Raw genomic sequence first — 14,413 nt, 5'->3', positions numbered from 1 at the left:
GAGAATAACTTTTAATATAAGCAAATCAGATATAATTGTCATGCATTGTTATTGAATTAATTCTAAACATTTTAAAAATTTAGCTGTTAAAATATATTTATTTTATTTGATTAACAACTATATTATTTTTTTGGGTTTAACCATTCCCAATTTTCTTTATCGAACCGGATTGGTTTGTAATTATACAAATTAATGGGCTTAACTTAGGAGAATTATTTTTTCTGTACGGATCCATTTTCATCCATGTATTTGGAATATTCTTATCAGGTCTTTCATAAAATAATTTTTTATGCTTTTTTCGGTGACTAATTGCGTCACTCGCGCACTCAACCGTTCTCTCTCTCCAATAAGACCGTCATGCCACTGCCGTCTGTGCCGCTGCTTGAACCTGGTAGGTTGTCTCCGATTTGAAATGATTGAAACAAACTAATTCATATTTATTTATTCTTCTAGTGACGTGAACATATGCTGGTGTGTGGTTTTAACTTCCAATTTCGCCATTCCATTCATCAATATTTCGGAGCTTGTAATGAATTCAGATTAGTTGACAATTTTATGACTTCGGAATGCTTCAAAATTTGGAAATAAATTTTGATGTTACAGAGTTAATCTTTGAGTTTGTTTTTGTTTTTGCATCTGTTATGGGTCTGGATAATCCCTTATTTGGTTTATGACGAAAATATGTAATACTCAACAGTTGAAGACAAAGTAGCCCTGTAATGACATTTGCCATGATTTTCTGTTTCTCATTTAATGTAGAAGTCATTGATTTGTTGATATATTATATGTAGAAGTATAAAAGGCTTTTTGTTTTACTGAAACTATGCTTTTTTTTATAGCAGAATCATCTATGGAGCCAGAATCATCAACTCCTCCCTCTTCACTTTGGGATCAAATTTTCGAATTCACAGCTAAGGCTAGAGATGCATACAAAAGAAGGCCAATCCCCTATTGGATTCTTCTCATTCTTGGAATCATAGCAATGCTCGTGGCATTTCCTGCTTCCAGCATCCTGTCTCGCGTTTATTATGATAATGGCGGCCAAAGCAAGTGGATCATATCTTGGGTGTCTGTGGCTGGATGGCCTCTAACCGCTCTGATATTGTTTCCTACGTACTTTGTTCAGAGAATCTCTCCAACGCCGCTGAGTTTAAAACTCGCTCTATCTTATATTTTTTTGGGTTTTCTAAGTGCTGCTGACAACCTTATGTATGCTTACGCCTATGCATACCTCCCTGCATCTACTGCTTCACTGGTGGCATCATCTTCCCTTGTTTTTTCTGCGCTCTTCGGTTACCTTCTTGTCAAGAACCAAATCAATGCTTCGATAATAAATTCTATTGTTGTCATAACTGCTGGATTGACCATTATCGCATTGGATTCTAGCTCAGATAGATATCCTGGCATCAGTGACAGCCAGTACATCATGGGATACGTGTGGGACATATTAGGGTCTGCTCTTCATGGGCTTATTTTTGCCCTCTCGGAGTTGGTCTTTGTGAAGTTAGTCGGAAGAAGGTCCTTCATTGTTGTTCTGGAACAACAAGTTATGGTATCTCTTTTTGCATTTGCGTTCACCACTGTAGGGGTTCTTCTGAGCCGTGATTTTCAAGGAATGGCATCTGAAGCTAACAATTTCAAAGGCGGTCGAGCAGCTTATTACCTTGTAATCATTTGGGGTGCAATCACATTTCAGTTGGGGGTCTTAGGAGCCACCGCCGTTGTTTTCTTGGCTTCGACTGTGCTAGCAGGTGTGCTTAATGCGGTCAGAACTCCGATAACAAGCATTGCTGCAGTGATATTGCTTCATGACCCAATGAGTGGTTTCAAGATCCTCTCACTGTTGATTACCGTATGGGGATTTGGCTCATTTATTTATGGCAGTTCTATGGGTGAAAAATCATCTTAAGAAAGCAGGTGTAGAATGTCGGGAGTGGATCCTCTCCAGTGAAGAAAAATTGGATGGTGTCAATTGTGATCTCTCACCCTTCATTGCTCTCTCTCTCATATTAATTTTTTCTCACTTATAAAGTTAATGGTGAGAGATCATACTTCATTTCCTCAAGTGTTAAAAAAACTGGAGAGGATCCATTTTCGTAGAATGTGGAGTCCAGTAACCTAGTCCACTTTCTAGTTGAATGATGAATATACCTCTGTCGGAAGGGCTGCATTAAATGTTGTATGTTTATAGGAGTATAAGACTCAATTTCTTATTGACTAGTATGTTTTATATGCAGGCCTCAATTATTCGTGTGTAATATAGGCTCATTTTTTTAAAAATATGGAGAGTATGTTGGTGTTTTGAATAGAATTCCACCAGATACCGAACCACCCCCTTTTGCAGATGACATAGCATTGCATGTTGGCAGAGAAAAGAATTCTACCAGAAAATCTCAGCCTCTTCCTGATGCAGTTAAAGAACCTTTGCATTTAGGCGAAGGAAGAAAGGTTTCCGGTCACCAAAAGAGGCTCCAACTTGATATGTCCTCGAATGAATATAAGAAGGCGAGAAACGATGGCGAGGGTATGGTGGCAGCTCTGACATGGCAGTTGTGGTTACCTCCCTAACAAAGAAAACAAAGATAGAAGATACCTTTTCTATAGATAAGGCTATTAAGGTGCTTCAGGATATACCAGGCATGGATGAAGATCTAATACTAGATGCATGTGAATTTTTGGAAGATGAAAGAAGAGCAAGGATGTTTATGGCATTGGATGAAAATTTGAGAAAGAAATGGTTACTGAGAAAGCTTCGTTCATAAACTTTAAGTTAGTTTCATGCAAAGCATGCCATAGCTTTGAAAGTTCACATCAACCCTCAACAAATCTGCAATTAAAGGAATTATCTTTTGTTTATCTTTGTATATTAATCAAGTAGAGATTAAATTTAAAACCATAGCTGTCTTATCTAACCAAAGCATTCTTGGAAGTTCAATGTAATGAAAAGACAAAGTCAGAGTTACAAAACATTCAGCACTGAAAATCAAACTAGATTCTAGTTTGCTACATCACTTCTGAACCTATGAACCTCAACTCCTAAGTAATCAACTGGACCTATAACTAGATATCTGATGGTGATTGGTTAGAGTTGTGCTTGCAATCTTTTGAGCCACTGATTCCAGAAGGTTGTGAGGTGGCCCTTCAATAACTTCCTTTACTATTCTGCATTCATCAATACTTCACAAATTAACATAGTATTTTGATGCACTGATGTTGTAAAACGTTATACACAGTCGTTTAATCACGTGTTATTTTAGATGATTATTCACACGGTCAACGTAAAAAATAGTTATTTTTGCTGACATGACCTTACACATTGGATGCACATGTAAAACCGCTTTATACCGGCAAAGTACGTCAAAACTAAATTCATTTTCAGAATGAAATCATAAATAGCTCATTTTATAAAACTAACGTCTTATTCAACCCTAAGAAAATTATTAGAATGCAGTATGCTGATACTTTGGAAACATAAACAAGACATAGCACTTCATTTTATTTAATAATTAACATGATAACTGGATTTAGCTATTCTTGTTTTGATTTTAACTATGAAAAGATTGAGTGTTAATTATCACTCACCGGTATATATCTGTGTAGCTAACTGAATCTGACAAGTTATCAGATTTACCAGCAGCTCTAAGATCAATCCAAGCATCTATATCTACCAAGAATTTCTGACCAAGTGTTCTTTCTTCTGGATTCACACCATGAAAACCATGGAACATTAATCCCCTCAGAATGAGTTTGTCACCCCTCATAAGTGATTCAGTTTCCATTGTTGTTGCTGCTATCATCATAGGGGAACACTAACACTGAATTAAACAACAATAATATAATAATAATCCTAGTTCCTCAATGCAATGTTGCAAAATTATATAATAATCGTAAATTCTTATTAGAGTTGAGATTGAATCCAGTCAAATTTAAATGGTGATAATCCTTTTGTATGTTTCCCATGCTATCAATATATCTCTTTAACAGTTGCAAAACCAAATTTAAACTCAAGAAATTGGTTAATCTATTACAAACGCAGAATTCACATGTGTGTGTTTGGTTACATGATTAAGAGACAAGCATTTAGAGATAGTTAGTTACCTTGGAGAAGCAGAGGAAACAACCTTGTTCATTTGTTTGCTTCGTAATATGAAAGGAGAGAAAAGAAAAGAGACATTTTTATTGTGGTGGAACCATGGTGGATAAATAGCATATTTTTTTACATTGATTCTTTTAACTTTTTTTTCTCTTTATTTATTTATTATTAATTTGTAGTTGTTGAAATGAAGATGATTCAAATCCTACCAAATACCAATTACCAATAACTCGAGTTAAATGATCAAGTTAATTAGGGAAGAAGTCTTAGGACGTATGAAGAACACTTACCAGCCCAACTGCGTTGCCCAGGTTTCTTGTGCTGAATGTTATTCTACTTCCTAATCCTGCACCCATAATTGATCATTAGGCAAGGTAACCTTCTTTGAGTTCTTTCACGGGTTAGTTCACAAACATGCATAAGAATCTATGATGCACGAATATTGACACAAACACGAGACATGACACGACATGGGATATGCGGACACACGAATTTAAGAATCTTATAAGACACAGAGACACCACATATATATATATATATAATATAAAGTATTTTTTAGATAAATTATAATGATATTTTAATTTTTTATTGATATTAAATATAAAATAATTTTTAATTTTTTTAATATTTTTTTAATTATATAAAATATTTAAAATATTTTTATTTTAATAAATAATAATGAGAAATGCTATTTGTACACCAAAATCAGCCACTAATGTATTTGTGTATAAATACATGTGTAGTTTAATTTATTTTCAATATATATTTATATTCCAATATGTATTTTATACTGGTGGCTGACTTTGGTGGCTAATTTTGGTGTACACGTAGCATAACCTAATAATAATATATATTTATAAACTCATTTCAATAATACGTATTAAGAATAAGGCTGTATACGCGGACACGTTAGTATTTAGAGAAGAATTTTTTTTATTTTTTTAAGACACGGTTGAACACAGCAGATACACGTGTCGAACGAGTGTCGTATCCGAAATATGTCCAACACGTAAACATAACACAGTAAAGTATTCGTGTTTCATAATTTAGGACAAAGGTTTTGGATTCGAGTATTAAAAAAATGAATAATATATATATTTTTTTACGTTATGTACTTTCTTAATTTTTTTCAAGTGAAAGAAAATAAAAATGTTATGTGCAAAAAAAAATAACTATAAAATTAGTCACTGTATATTTATATACATGTGTTATTTAATTCACCCTTAAAATATTTTTTATATTTTAACATGTATTTTTATAGTTGATTCACTTGATTGATTTGGTATGTACACTTAGTATGAACAAAAAAAAAGGGAGTGATAATGCTAGAATTTTTTGTTTAAGAATAAATGACCATTTGTACTCATGAGAGATGAAAACGCTGACATTTGTACCCATGATAGCCTGAAACTAAAGTTATACCCATGATAGATGCCCTCCGTGTGACAAAAGTGCCCTGACTTGGATCTGAGCTTGGTTCGTAGGAATCCGATCCTACGTGGCACTCTAAACCCCAAACCCTTTAAATATAATCTAATTTTAATTTATAATTTTATTCCCCATCTTCTCTTCCCCAATTCCAAACTCTGAAACCCTACCACCGCTCTCGTTCCTTGCTACCACCATAGCCATCAACATCATCGACCCACCGTTTTCCCTTCTCGACGTTTCTGCCTCTTCCTCAACAGCCACTTTCTCCTCTCATCGTCAACATCAACAACCTCATCCTTATTAAGATTTTTTGAATCTTCCAAATTCCCAAAATTTTTCATCATTTCTCACTTCTCACTGGCGCCACTCACCAAGGGCGTAACCTTCCTCTGATCACATTTCTGTAGGCGCTGGAAGCACTGGTTCGTCTGAGACAAAAACGCTGTCATCGTGGTAGTCGTTGTCGTTACCATTTTCTGCTACATGCACCAGTTCGAAGGGAGACTGGGAGTAGCTTCGATCTAGATCGCTGAACCCGAAGATGTCTGGTGAAGCAGACGGAGAAGTGTGATCAACGATGGGGACATTGCCGCCGGAGAAGTTGGAGTAGCCGCCATATCCAGAGAAATTGTCTTCGTCGGCGTGGTTTTGGTGGTGATCGGAGTCGACGCTGTAGGTATCAAAGGCAGACATGTCTTCTGTCTCTATGTTGTTTTTGTTCTCTCTCTCTCTCTTCTGTACAAAAAAGGGTGCTTCATTTGCTTAGCTTAATTGAATAATTGTATTCAGAGAAAGAGAGAGATGCTGTTAAAAATTAGAACATTTATTTGAGAAATAAATATTACCAACACGTTCATACCTGTGTTCCTCAATCGCGTGTCCTTTTCTCCTTCACTTTGATTTTTTTTTGTTACTGATTTGTGGAGTGGCTGATTTTTTTCAAAGTTTGAATTTTTTTTCCATAATTGATGAAGAGGAGAATGAATCTGGGGAAGAGATAGATGAAGACGAGGGGGACGATGATGATGTTGTTTTCCTTGAGAATTCTTACTACCTGCACAGTTACTTGGCTGGCTTGGTTGACCGGTATGAAAAGATGGTTGAGAAGTACCATCCCGGATTTGGAGTGCGGAAGAGGAAGGGGAGGTTGAGAAGGTGACGATGAAGGAAGAGTGGTTGGAAAGCATGAGAGTGAGGAGGGTGTCCTTGATGGGATCAGAGGTGGTGGGGAGGGAGAAAAGGATGGCTTTGTCGGCGTGAAGGGCGGAGTGGATGGTGAGGGAGTGAGTGTTGAGGAAGAAGGGGCCAGAGTGGGGTTTGGAGAGAGAGAGTGTGTGTGTGAGTAAGAGAGAGAGGGGTTGAAGATAGGGGAGGGAGTGCCACGTAGGATCGGATTCCTATGAACCAAGCTCAGATCCAAGTCAGGGCACTTTTGTCACACGAAGGGCATCTATCATGGGTATAAGTTTAGTTTCAGGCTATCATGGGTACAAATGTCAGCGTTTTCATTTCTCATGGGTACAAATGGTCATTTATTCTTTTGTTTAAAATAATAAAATCCCTTTCATGCGCCTCACAAGTCTTAAATCAACATTCTCAGATGTTCATTCAATTCAAAACAGATCTGCTAAAGAAAAATGGAAATGTATAAAGGTAGAATAACTATGACTTTGTTATTGATGGATACGTATATATGAGAACAATAGGGGTCTGAAAGAGTTCATACTTTATATCAACAGACATAGATGAAAAATGCATTTTAGTAACAAAAAAACATGCATTCATAAGAACTCTATATAAGGGGAAAAAAAGGAACAACTGCACTAAACAAACTCCATCACTTTGCATAAAGATCTAGTGCTTGTCCTCCTTAGGACTCTCTTTTGGAGGCACCTTTGATTCCAATTCTTTTGCAGATTTTTGCATTTCCCTAAAAAAAGAATTGCAAGAACATATTACAATCTGAAAAATCAGTTAAATCTATGTATAATCGACGGAAAAAGTAACCATCGCCTACGTCGATGTTGCAATATAAGAAGAAAAATAACAAAATGAAGATATGTAAGTTTAGGTTTAAGGTTTAGGACAAGCATGCTTTAAAGTGCAATTCCAAATCACAAAAAAGCCATCAAATTATTTTCTAGTAGATTCATAACATATTAACATACATTTTGGCTTACTAATTTAATAACCAAATCAATAGTTCTAAGTTTATTTCTAGTAATACTTATTTAGAGGGCGAATGTCAGAGATTATGGGGTTCAAATCCTAGAAATAGCCTCTCTACACAAAAGAATAAGGCAACAAATATCTACTCTCCCTAAACCCACCAGATCAGAGTCCTACGCACCAAGTTCCCTTTACTTCTAATGGTAGTTGCTTAGGTGTTTTATTTGAAAAATAGTATTGATCCAATTCATTTATACTATGATACTTAACAGATTTCAGTCTTCGAAGCTGTTGTTTTTTGTCTTACTACCAATTAAACATGCAGTTTTCCATCAAGAGAAACACTCAGATCAAATCCTTCTCAAAATGGGAAAGCAGTGGCTCTAAAATCCATTAAAAATGCATTACAGGGAAATCTCTTTCCCGTTGTATATAGGGCTAACTACACGAATCAAACAACACCATTGTACTATATCATAAACAAGTAACAATCCCAAAGAGAGAAAAACAAAAAGGTTAAAGGAACATATTTCTAACACTGCTAGCACATCATCAAAATCTAAGACCCTTAGGCATGATTACTTAGGATAAACGACACCAATTCTTTCTAGTGTAGCGATCCAGGTTCTAGCATGTCATGACCAATGCTAGCCGCCAGGCGCTACTACACGACTTTCCCTAGAGACTTCAGACCCTATATTAAATATATACATATGAGCCTGTAGCGCTAGTCGAGATCGCGTGTCAGATATATAGATATAACAAAATAGATAATAGTTAAATAGATAATATATACATGAAGCATAGAAAATACAGAAAACATAGTAATATCATACATATATGCCCGAAGGCTCATTTAGTACATCATAATTCACACCAAGTTACGTCGTTGCTTATTCATGAAAATATTTACAGACTCCATATTTATACTAACAGGCCTCGACTCACAAGAGTCACTGTAGTCTGAGACCTATTCTAACTTGTTTATATATGTATTTACAAAAGCACCTAGCCCTCTAAAAGTCTATACAAAGCGAGGGAAAAGACAACTACTACCACTGCTACTATTATAACTACTGCTGGTCATTGATCCCTGGTAGCTGAAGAAACACGGAAGTGCTGTGTGAAAGTAAAAGAAGTCGCTCTGACCCTTCAGTAATTCTACTGCTGCTCGCTAGTCCCAAGACTGAAAACTCAAAGAAGATCTCGCCAGTTTGCATCTGGGGAATGGGGAAGTAAGGGGTGAGAACCTAAGGTTTCCAGCAGGGTACTACACAAGAAAACCTAAGGGGTTCCGCAGCCTAAGTCTAAGACTTCGCGCAGTTAGGTCAGTAAGTCACACAAACAAGTACAAGCACAAGTATATAGCAGAATAGTAACCAAGCACAAAATACAAGAAGCCGAGACAAAATACAAACACAGGTACAAGTAAGCAATCACAAACATAGAGAACGCAGCAACCAAGTATGATGCATGCCTGGTCCTATGCAGGCCATGAGCTCATGCGTCGGTTGACTACTCGCAACCCGACGTTACCTAGGAACTAGTCCTAGATATGGTTTCCCGATTGCGTCCGTCCGTGCATAGGTGTCGATGTGGTTAAGAATACTACCAGTCCATGACACAGGCAATTGTCACAAAGCTTGACGCCATAATATACGCACAAAGGGGAAACAGATTTTTAGCAGTCAGTGGGTAATACCCGCCTCTAAACAATCTCAAGCACCTTGGGCTTTACAGTTTTTTTTCCGCGGCACATCTCAATAAACTTTATCTCTATGGGACATCTCTGCCCTTCTTTTTAAATAAAATTTGTGTCCGGTCCTTTCTTAAAATATCTCAGCCTTGTCACATATTTTACCATTTTGTCCTTGAAATTTTTGTACACTTTCAATTTTACCCTTTCTGTATATAACTTCGTTTTTTTCTAGTTTTCTTTAGGCTTTTAGTGACGCTTTCACCACTAGTGTTATTACTTCACCATTTTACCCTCATATTTTTTTTTCTAATAGACCTTTTCTCCTTCATTGAGTTAGTTAATTATTTTTAATTTGACTTTATGCCTAAAATTACTAATATGCCCTTAAGTACTCTAGTTTTACCGTTTAACCTTATTTAGTGTCAAAATATTATCAAGTTAATCCTAATATTTTTCTTTGACCAAATTATTCATAATATTTTTAATTAATGCCAACTCTATACTTAGGAACCTAAAAGATCATTTTACCCTTTATTAATTTATTTACTTATTCTAGTTACCACTTTTTACCGTTTTACTTCTAACTTTTACTAAAATTTTTATTTAGACCCGAAACTTTATTATAATTATAATTTTGACCCAATTAATTTATATAATTACTATTTTACCCCTAATGATACTAAGTTTATAATTTTATTTATTTTTTATTTAAATTATATTTTTAACTCTCTTTTTACCTAAAAATGACCATAATACCCTTTTTACTTTACACCTTTGTTCCATAGGATTAAAATCAGTTTTCTAACCTCTTTTTGACCCTTACACACGTGACTTTCATGATCATTTAGTGGTTGGATTTTCAGGGGTGCAGTTTTTCATTTTTATCCATTTTTAAGGCTTGAAACTTAAACCCAAGTGCTCTATTAATTTTTTACTGTCTCATACATTTTTCAGAGGCAAATAGCTTCATATATCACTCAAATAACAGTCTAAAAATAGAGAAGCATCACTGAATTTTCAGAATTAAAAATCAAGCACAAAATCACCACAAAGTGGCTCATATAAGCACCGAAAACAAGCACGACTATACTCTAACTAATCCTAACCCTTATTTTTTATTGAATTCAGTTCTTAAACCTTTCACATACTAGAAAACGTTCACACAAGGGTAGAAGCACAGATGGTGATGGTGCAGTTTTGTTTTTGGCCGAAAGTGTCGCAAAAACGTCGAAATTCAACCACTTTGAGCTCGAATTTCTCTAACTCCTTAGGCGTGCTCCATGGGTGCTTCGAGATGAGTTCTCTGTACATAGAGGAGAGTAAGAATTCATTATGGCTACTGTTTTTAAAATAGAAAAGGAAAAGAGGAAGAACAACGGTTTACCTAGCCAAAATTTCAGTATAAACGCAATGATTAGCGAAAACGGGCAACAGTTTGTGCTTGTATGGTTTAAGTCCTTGAAGAACACATGAAGAACAATGGAAGAAGAGTTGAAATAGTGACTGGGGCGTAGAGAACAAGTTTAAGAATTTTCTGTCTTTCTCTCTCAAGAATTCGGTTAAAAGAGTGTAAAAATGTGTAAAGTATTTTTTGAATTTTGTGGCAAATGCTTCCTTAATAAAAAATCAAAGTCTTGCTGAATTTATGATGGTAAGAATTTTCTGTCTTTCTCTCTCAAGAATTCGGTTAAAAGAGTGTAAAAATGTGTAAAGTATTTTTTGAATTTTGTGGCAAATGCTTCCTTAATAAAAAATCAAAGTCTTGCTGAATTTATGATGGTAAAAGGGGCTGAAATTTTCGTGGTCAAGGGCTGGGCTTCAATGAATAAGGAGCGTGAAAACGAAGAAGCTTAGTCAGCGCTTACATGTCGAGCTTATCGCAACTAACCGCAGTTAGTTACTCGAGGTTAAATGCACAACAAAGAGGGGTGAAGGGCTAAGATAGTCTCGGCCCAAAGGCTGAGAAGGAGAGACAAGTTACTTGGGTGGCAAGTAAGAAGATTTGGGATCTCTAGGAGTCGTTTGCGTAATACTAGTCAGAAATTCGGTTCGGAATAAATTTTACCGTGTGGTAAAATAATTAATGGCTAAGATTTATTCTTAAAGAAATAAATCATAAATGAATGGCTAATATTAATCTTGGGACACAATTACCAAGGTAGAAATTATTTTTACCACTAGTTTCGAAATTTTCGGTTACAAGAGTTTTTCTCGGCGCACGCAAAACTGTCACTAAAAGTGAATTTCCGGCTCAAAAAGTCTCTAGTGAGAAAATAAACCAATGGTAATCTAATATCTATTATTTACTAGTCAAACTTGACTTAGGAAAAATTAATTACTCTCGTAAAGTCAATTTTGACTATATTAATGGCTTTTTTCTTTTTAATTTTTATTTTTTTCTCTCTTTTTTCTTTTTTTTTTTACCATTGGGCCAGCCTCACTATTTCTTATTGGGCCATGGTTTGAAATTTCACAAAATAAATTTGGAAATAGCCAGAAAAATCTGTTTATCGAAAACCAGGTTCTTACATCTAGCTTTCTCAATATAAGCAGTTTTTTACATAAAGTAGTTAGCTAAGCAAAAGTGAGCTGATTACTAGACAAACCTCACCTGCAAGGTCGGATTTCAAAACCGCCATTCCTTCACTACTCCAGGTCAAAGCTTAGCCTTCTCCACGTAATGTTTTTTAGGAGAGAAATTCCTTTAAAGGAAATGTAATGTGACCAATATTTTTTCTTGTATATTTGCCTTATCGACCCAATACTAACATTAATAATAGAATACAACGTTGTATTGAAAATTAACATAATGTATAGTTTTTTCCTCTATGAAAGGATGATAGAACTTCACTCTCTACAATCAAATATAAGCTAACTTTGAACACAAAATAACATAATCCATAAACATAAGCTTCCAAGTTCAGAATTCCAATATCCAACCAATCACTCTATGTTATCCAAATTCCACTCCTAAACTGTAAACCCTAACACCCCCTCCCCCAAAACAAAAAAACCAAAAAACAAAAAATTTCAACAACAAAACCATCAACCGAAAATCTAAAAACAGAAGCAACTTAGAACACAAGATCAAAACTTGACGAGAATAAACAAGTACCCAGATGGAAATCAGAGAGAAAATGGAAAAAAGGGACTCACTTGGAAGAAGCAGCGGTTTCTTCTTCGAGCCAGTTACGGATGTGCTTAACGTTGCACCTGAATATGTTGGCAGATTGCTTCACGTCGCTCCTTAGAAGAAGCACCACCGCACTCACACCAGCCACCGTAAGCACGAAATTCGTCAAACCTATAATAATAGCGAAGGATTTCACTACCCCGGAGAAAAAAAAATACTTTTTTATGATGTTTATGCTACTGCTGCTGCTGCTACTTGCAGTGCAGTGAGGAGAAAAAATCAAAATAGTGTTTTTTTTTTATCCTTCATTTTGACCTTGCCGCAAAGTATTTTTCTAGAGCTTTCCAGATTTCATGTGCATAGATGTATTCTACTACCTTGTTGACGAACATTTCATCCATGCACGAGAGCATCCACGCCGCTAAGCATTCATCATGTTGCTCCCACACTTCAAATTCGGGTGACAATTTTCTGATTGCTTGATCTGCTTCTGAATTGTATTTCCTTGGAATTGCTTCTTTGTTAAGGTGATTTTGTAACTTATTAGCTTTGATGCACGCTAATGCTTGCCTTTTTCACGCTTTGAAATTGTGTTCGTCTAGTTTAATCGTAGCTGAAAAATTTGCGATTGACGCCATTGTTAAACTTGTTGGAGCTTGAGTGGCAGCGACGGGTATGGGGTGATCCATGGATCAGAACGTGAGCTCTGATACCATGTGAGGTATCAGTAAAGAGAGGAGAAAGTGATATATATATATATATATATATAGAGAGAGAGAGAGAGAGAGAGAGAGTTTCTTTTGTTGAATTGAAAATTGAATTTTACAAGTGATAGAGAATGTATTTTATATAGTCTGCTTCATTTACATGTTGAGTGGCTGAAATCAGCCAAAAATTCATCCAATGTTGTTGGTGGCAAGATTTGCAAAGATTGTGACACATTTTGAAATTTATGAGAAAGAATATCCTCTAAATTAGTCTCATATTGAAGTTGATTAATCTAATTCTCAACCTCAGCAAGATCATTCCAATTAATCAGATTACCATCTTCATCGATTTGATTTGTGGAATCCACAATAACACTCTTTTCTTTAGAACTCATAACCCCAAGTTGATTTGTAGTTGAACAATCTAGAAACACATTAACTTGGCTACTAGAATTCAAGATCACCTCATTATTGTTTGCCACAAGATGAGTAACATTTGGATCTCAGAATTAGAATTTTGAGTTTGATATACCAAATTATCATGATCAAGAACACAATTATGATTAGGAATGTTGTTCATAAAATTGAGTTGACTTTGACTTTGGTCAATATTAAAATTGTTACCATTATCTTGATTACCCTCCTCCTCCATGTGAATTCTTTTTTTACAAGTTATCTTGATTACCCTCCCAAATTGTTCTACAGACTTTCAGGTTCCATCCTAACTTGGTAGCTAGCAATGTATTGATAACACAAAACAAATTAAACAATGTAACACTATCAAAAGAAATTTATCTCGATCTAGTTTTTGTGCAAAAAGAAGAGATTCCACTTGGCTTATGTTGTTTAACACACACGTTTAATTTTACTGAGTATATGATTTTCCAAATTTCATAGTGATGAAGAACAAGACCAAGAAGTGGTTTTGTTTTGAAACAGGTTATTAGGTTGTATGAATATGGTTAAACTCATCTTTTTTGGGGAGTTTTTGAATCTTTGATACTATGATAATTCTATGATTTGACTATTATGTGTCTATTAATTTAATTGATGTGTTCTGAGATATGAGATATGTTTAATGTAAAATTATCATTTCAAGACAACAAAGATAATTCGAATTTATTTCTTTTTTATATTTTGATTAAAAGATTGTTTTTGTTTTCATTCTTTTGAATAAATTC

The 14,413-nt window shown here is 35.3% G+C and overlaps 3 protein-coding genes across 6 annotated transcripts; 1 reads left to right on the top strand and 2 right to left on the bottom strand.

Moving 5' to 3' along the window:
- LOC107638442 (probable purine permease 5) lies at positions 260 to 2,280 on the top strand. 2 transcript variants are annotated; one of them, XM_016341707.2, is made up of 2 exons: positions 260 to 391; positions 843 to 2,280. In XM_016341707.2, exons 1-2 carry the CDS (start codon positions 358 to 360, stop codon positions 1,907 to 1,909), a joined length of 1,101 nt encoding a protein of 366 aa, XP_016197193.1. In that variant the 5' UTR covers positions 260 to 357; the 3' UTR covers positions 1,910 to 2,280. The 2 variants fall into 2 exon arrangements, with proteins under 2 accessions (XP_016197193.1, XP_016197192.1); XM_016341706.2 differs by having other exon boundaries at positions 266 to 391; positions 840 to 2,280.
- On the bottom strand, positions 2,905 to 4,222 carry LOC107638443 (dihydroneopterin aldolase 1-like). 3 transcript variants are annotated; one of them, XM_016341709.2, is made up of 3 exons: positions 4,099 to 4,222; positions 3,583 to 3,787; positions 2,905 to 3,162 (listed from the first exon to the last, which is right to left on the bottom strand). In XM_016341709.2, the coding sequence occupies exons 2-3, from the start codon at positions 3,777 to 3,779 to the stop codon at positions 3,045 to 3,047; spliced, it is 315 nt and encodes a 104-aa protein (XP_016197195.1). In that variant the 5' UTR covers positions 3,780 to 3,787; positions 4,099 to 4,222; the 3' UTR covers positions 2,905 to 3,044. The 3 variants fall into 3 exon arrangements, with proteins under 3 accessions (XP_016197195.1, XP_016197196.1, XP_016197194.1); XM_016341710.2 differs by having other exon boundaries at positions 3,583 to 3,790; positions 4,099 to 4,216; XM_016341708.2 differs by having other exon boundaries at positions 3,583 to 3,815; positions 4,099 to 4,201.
- LOC107635853 lies at positions 7,346 to 13,884 on the bottom strand. Its single transcript, XM_016339408.2, has 4 exons — positions 13,857 to 13,884; positions 13,570 to 13,734; positions 12,549 to 12,720; positions 7,346 to 7,454 (listed from the first exon to the last, which is right to left on the bottom strand). Exons 1-4 carry the CDS (start codon positions 13,882 to 13,884, stop codon positions 7,379 to 7,381), a joined length of 441 nt encoding a protein of 146 aa, XP_016194894.2. The 3' UTR covers positions 7,346 to 7,378.

This window comes from Arachis ipaensis, chromosome B04, assembly GCF_000816755.2.
Source record: "Arachis ipaensis cultivar K30076 chromosome B04, Araip1.1, whole genome shotgun sequence".
Classification (NCBI taxonomy): Eukaryota; Viridiplantae; Streptophyta; class Magnoliopsida; order Fabales; family Fabaceae; genus Arachis; species Arachis ipaensis.
Note: the sequence above shows the minus strand (reverse complement) of the source record. Positions and strands in the feature narration are given on the sequence as shown.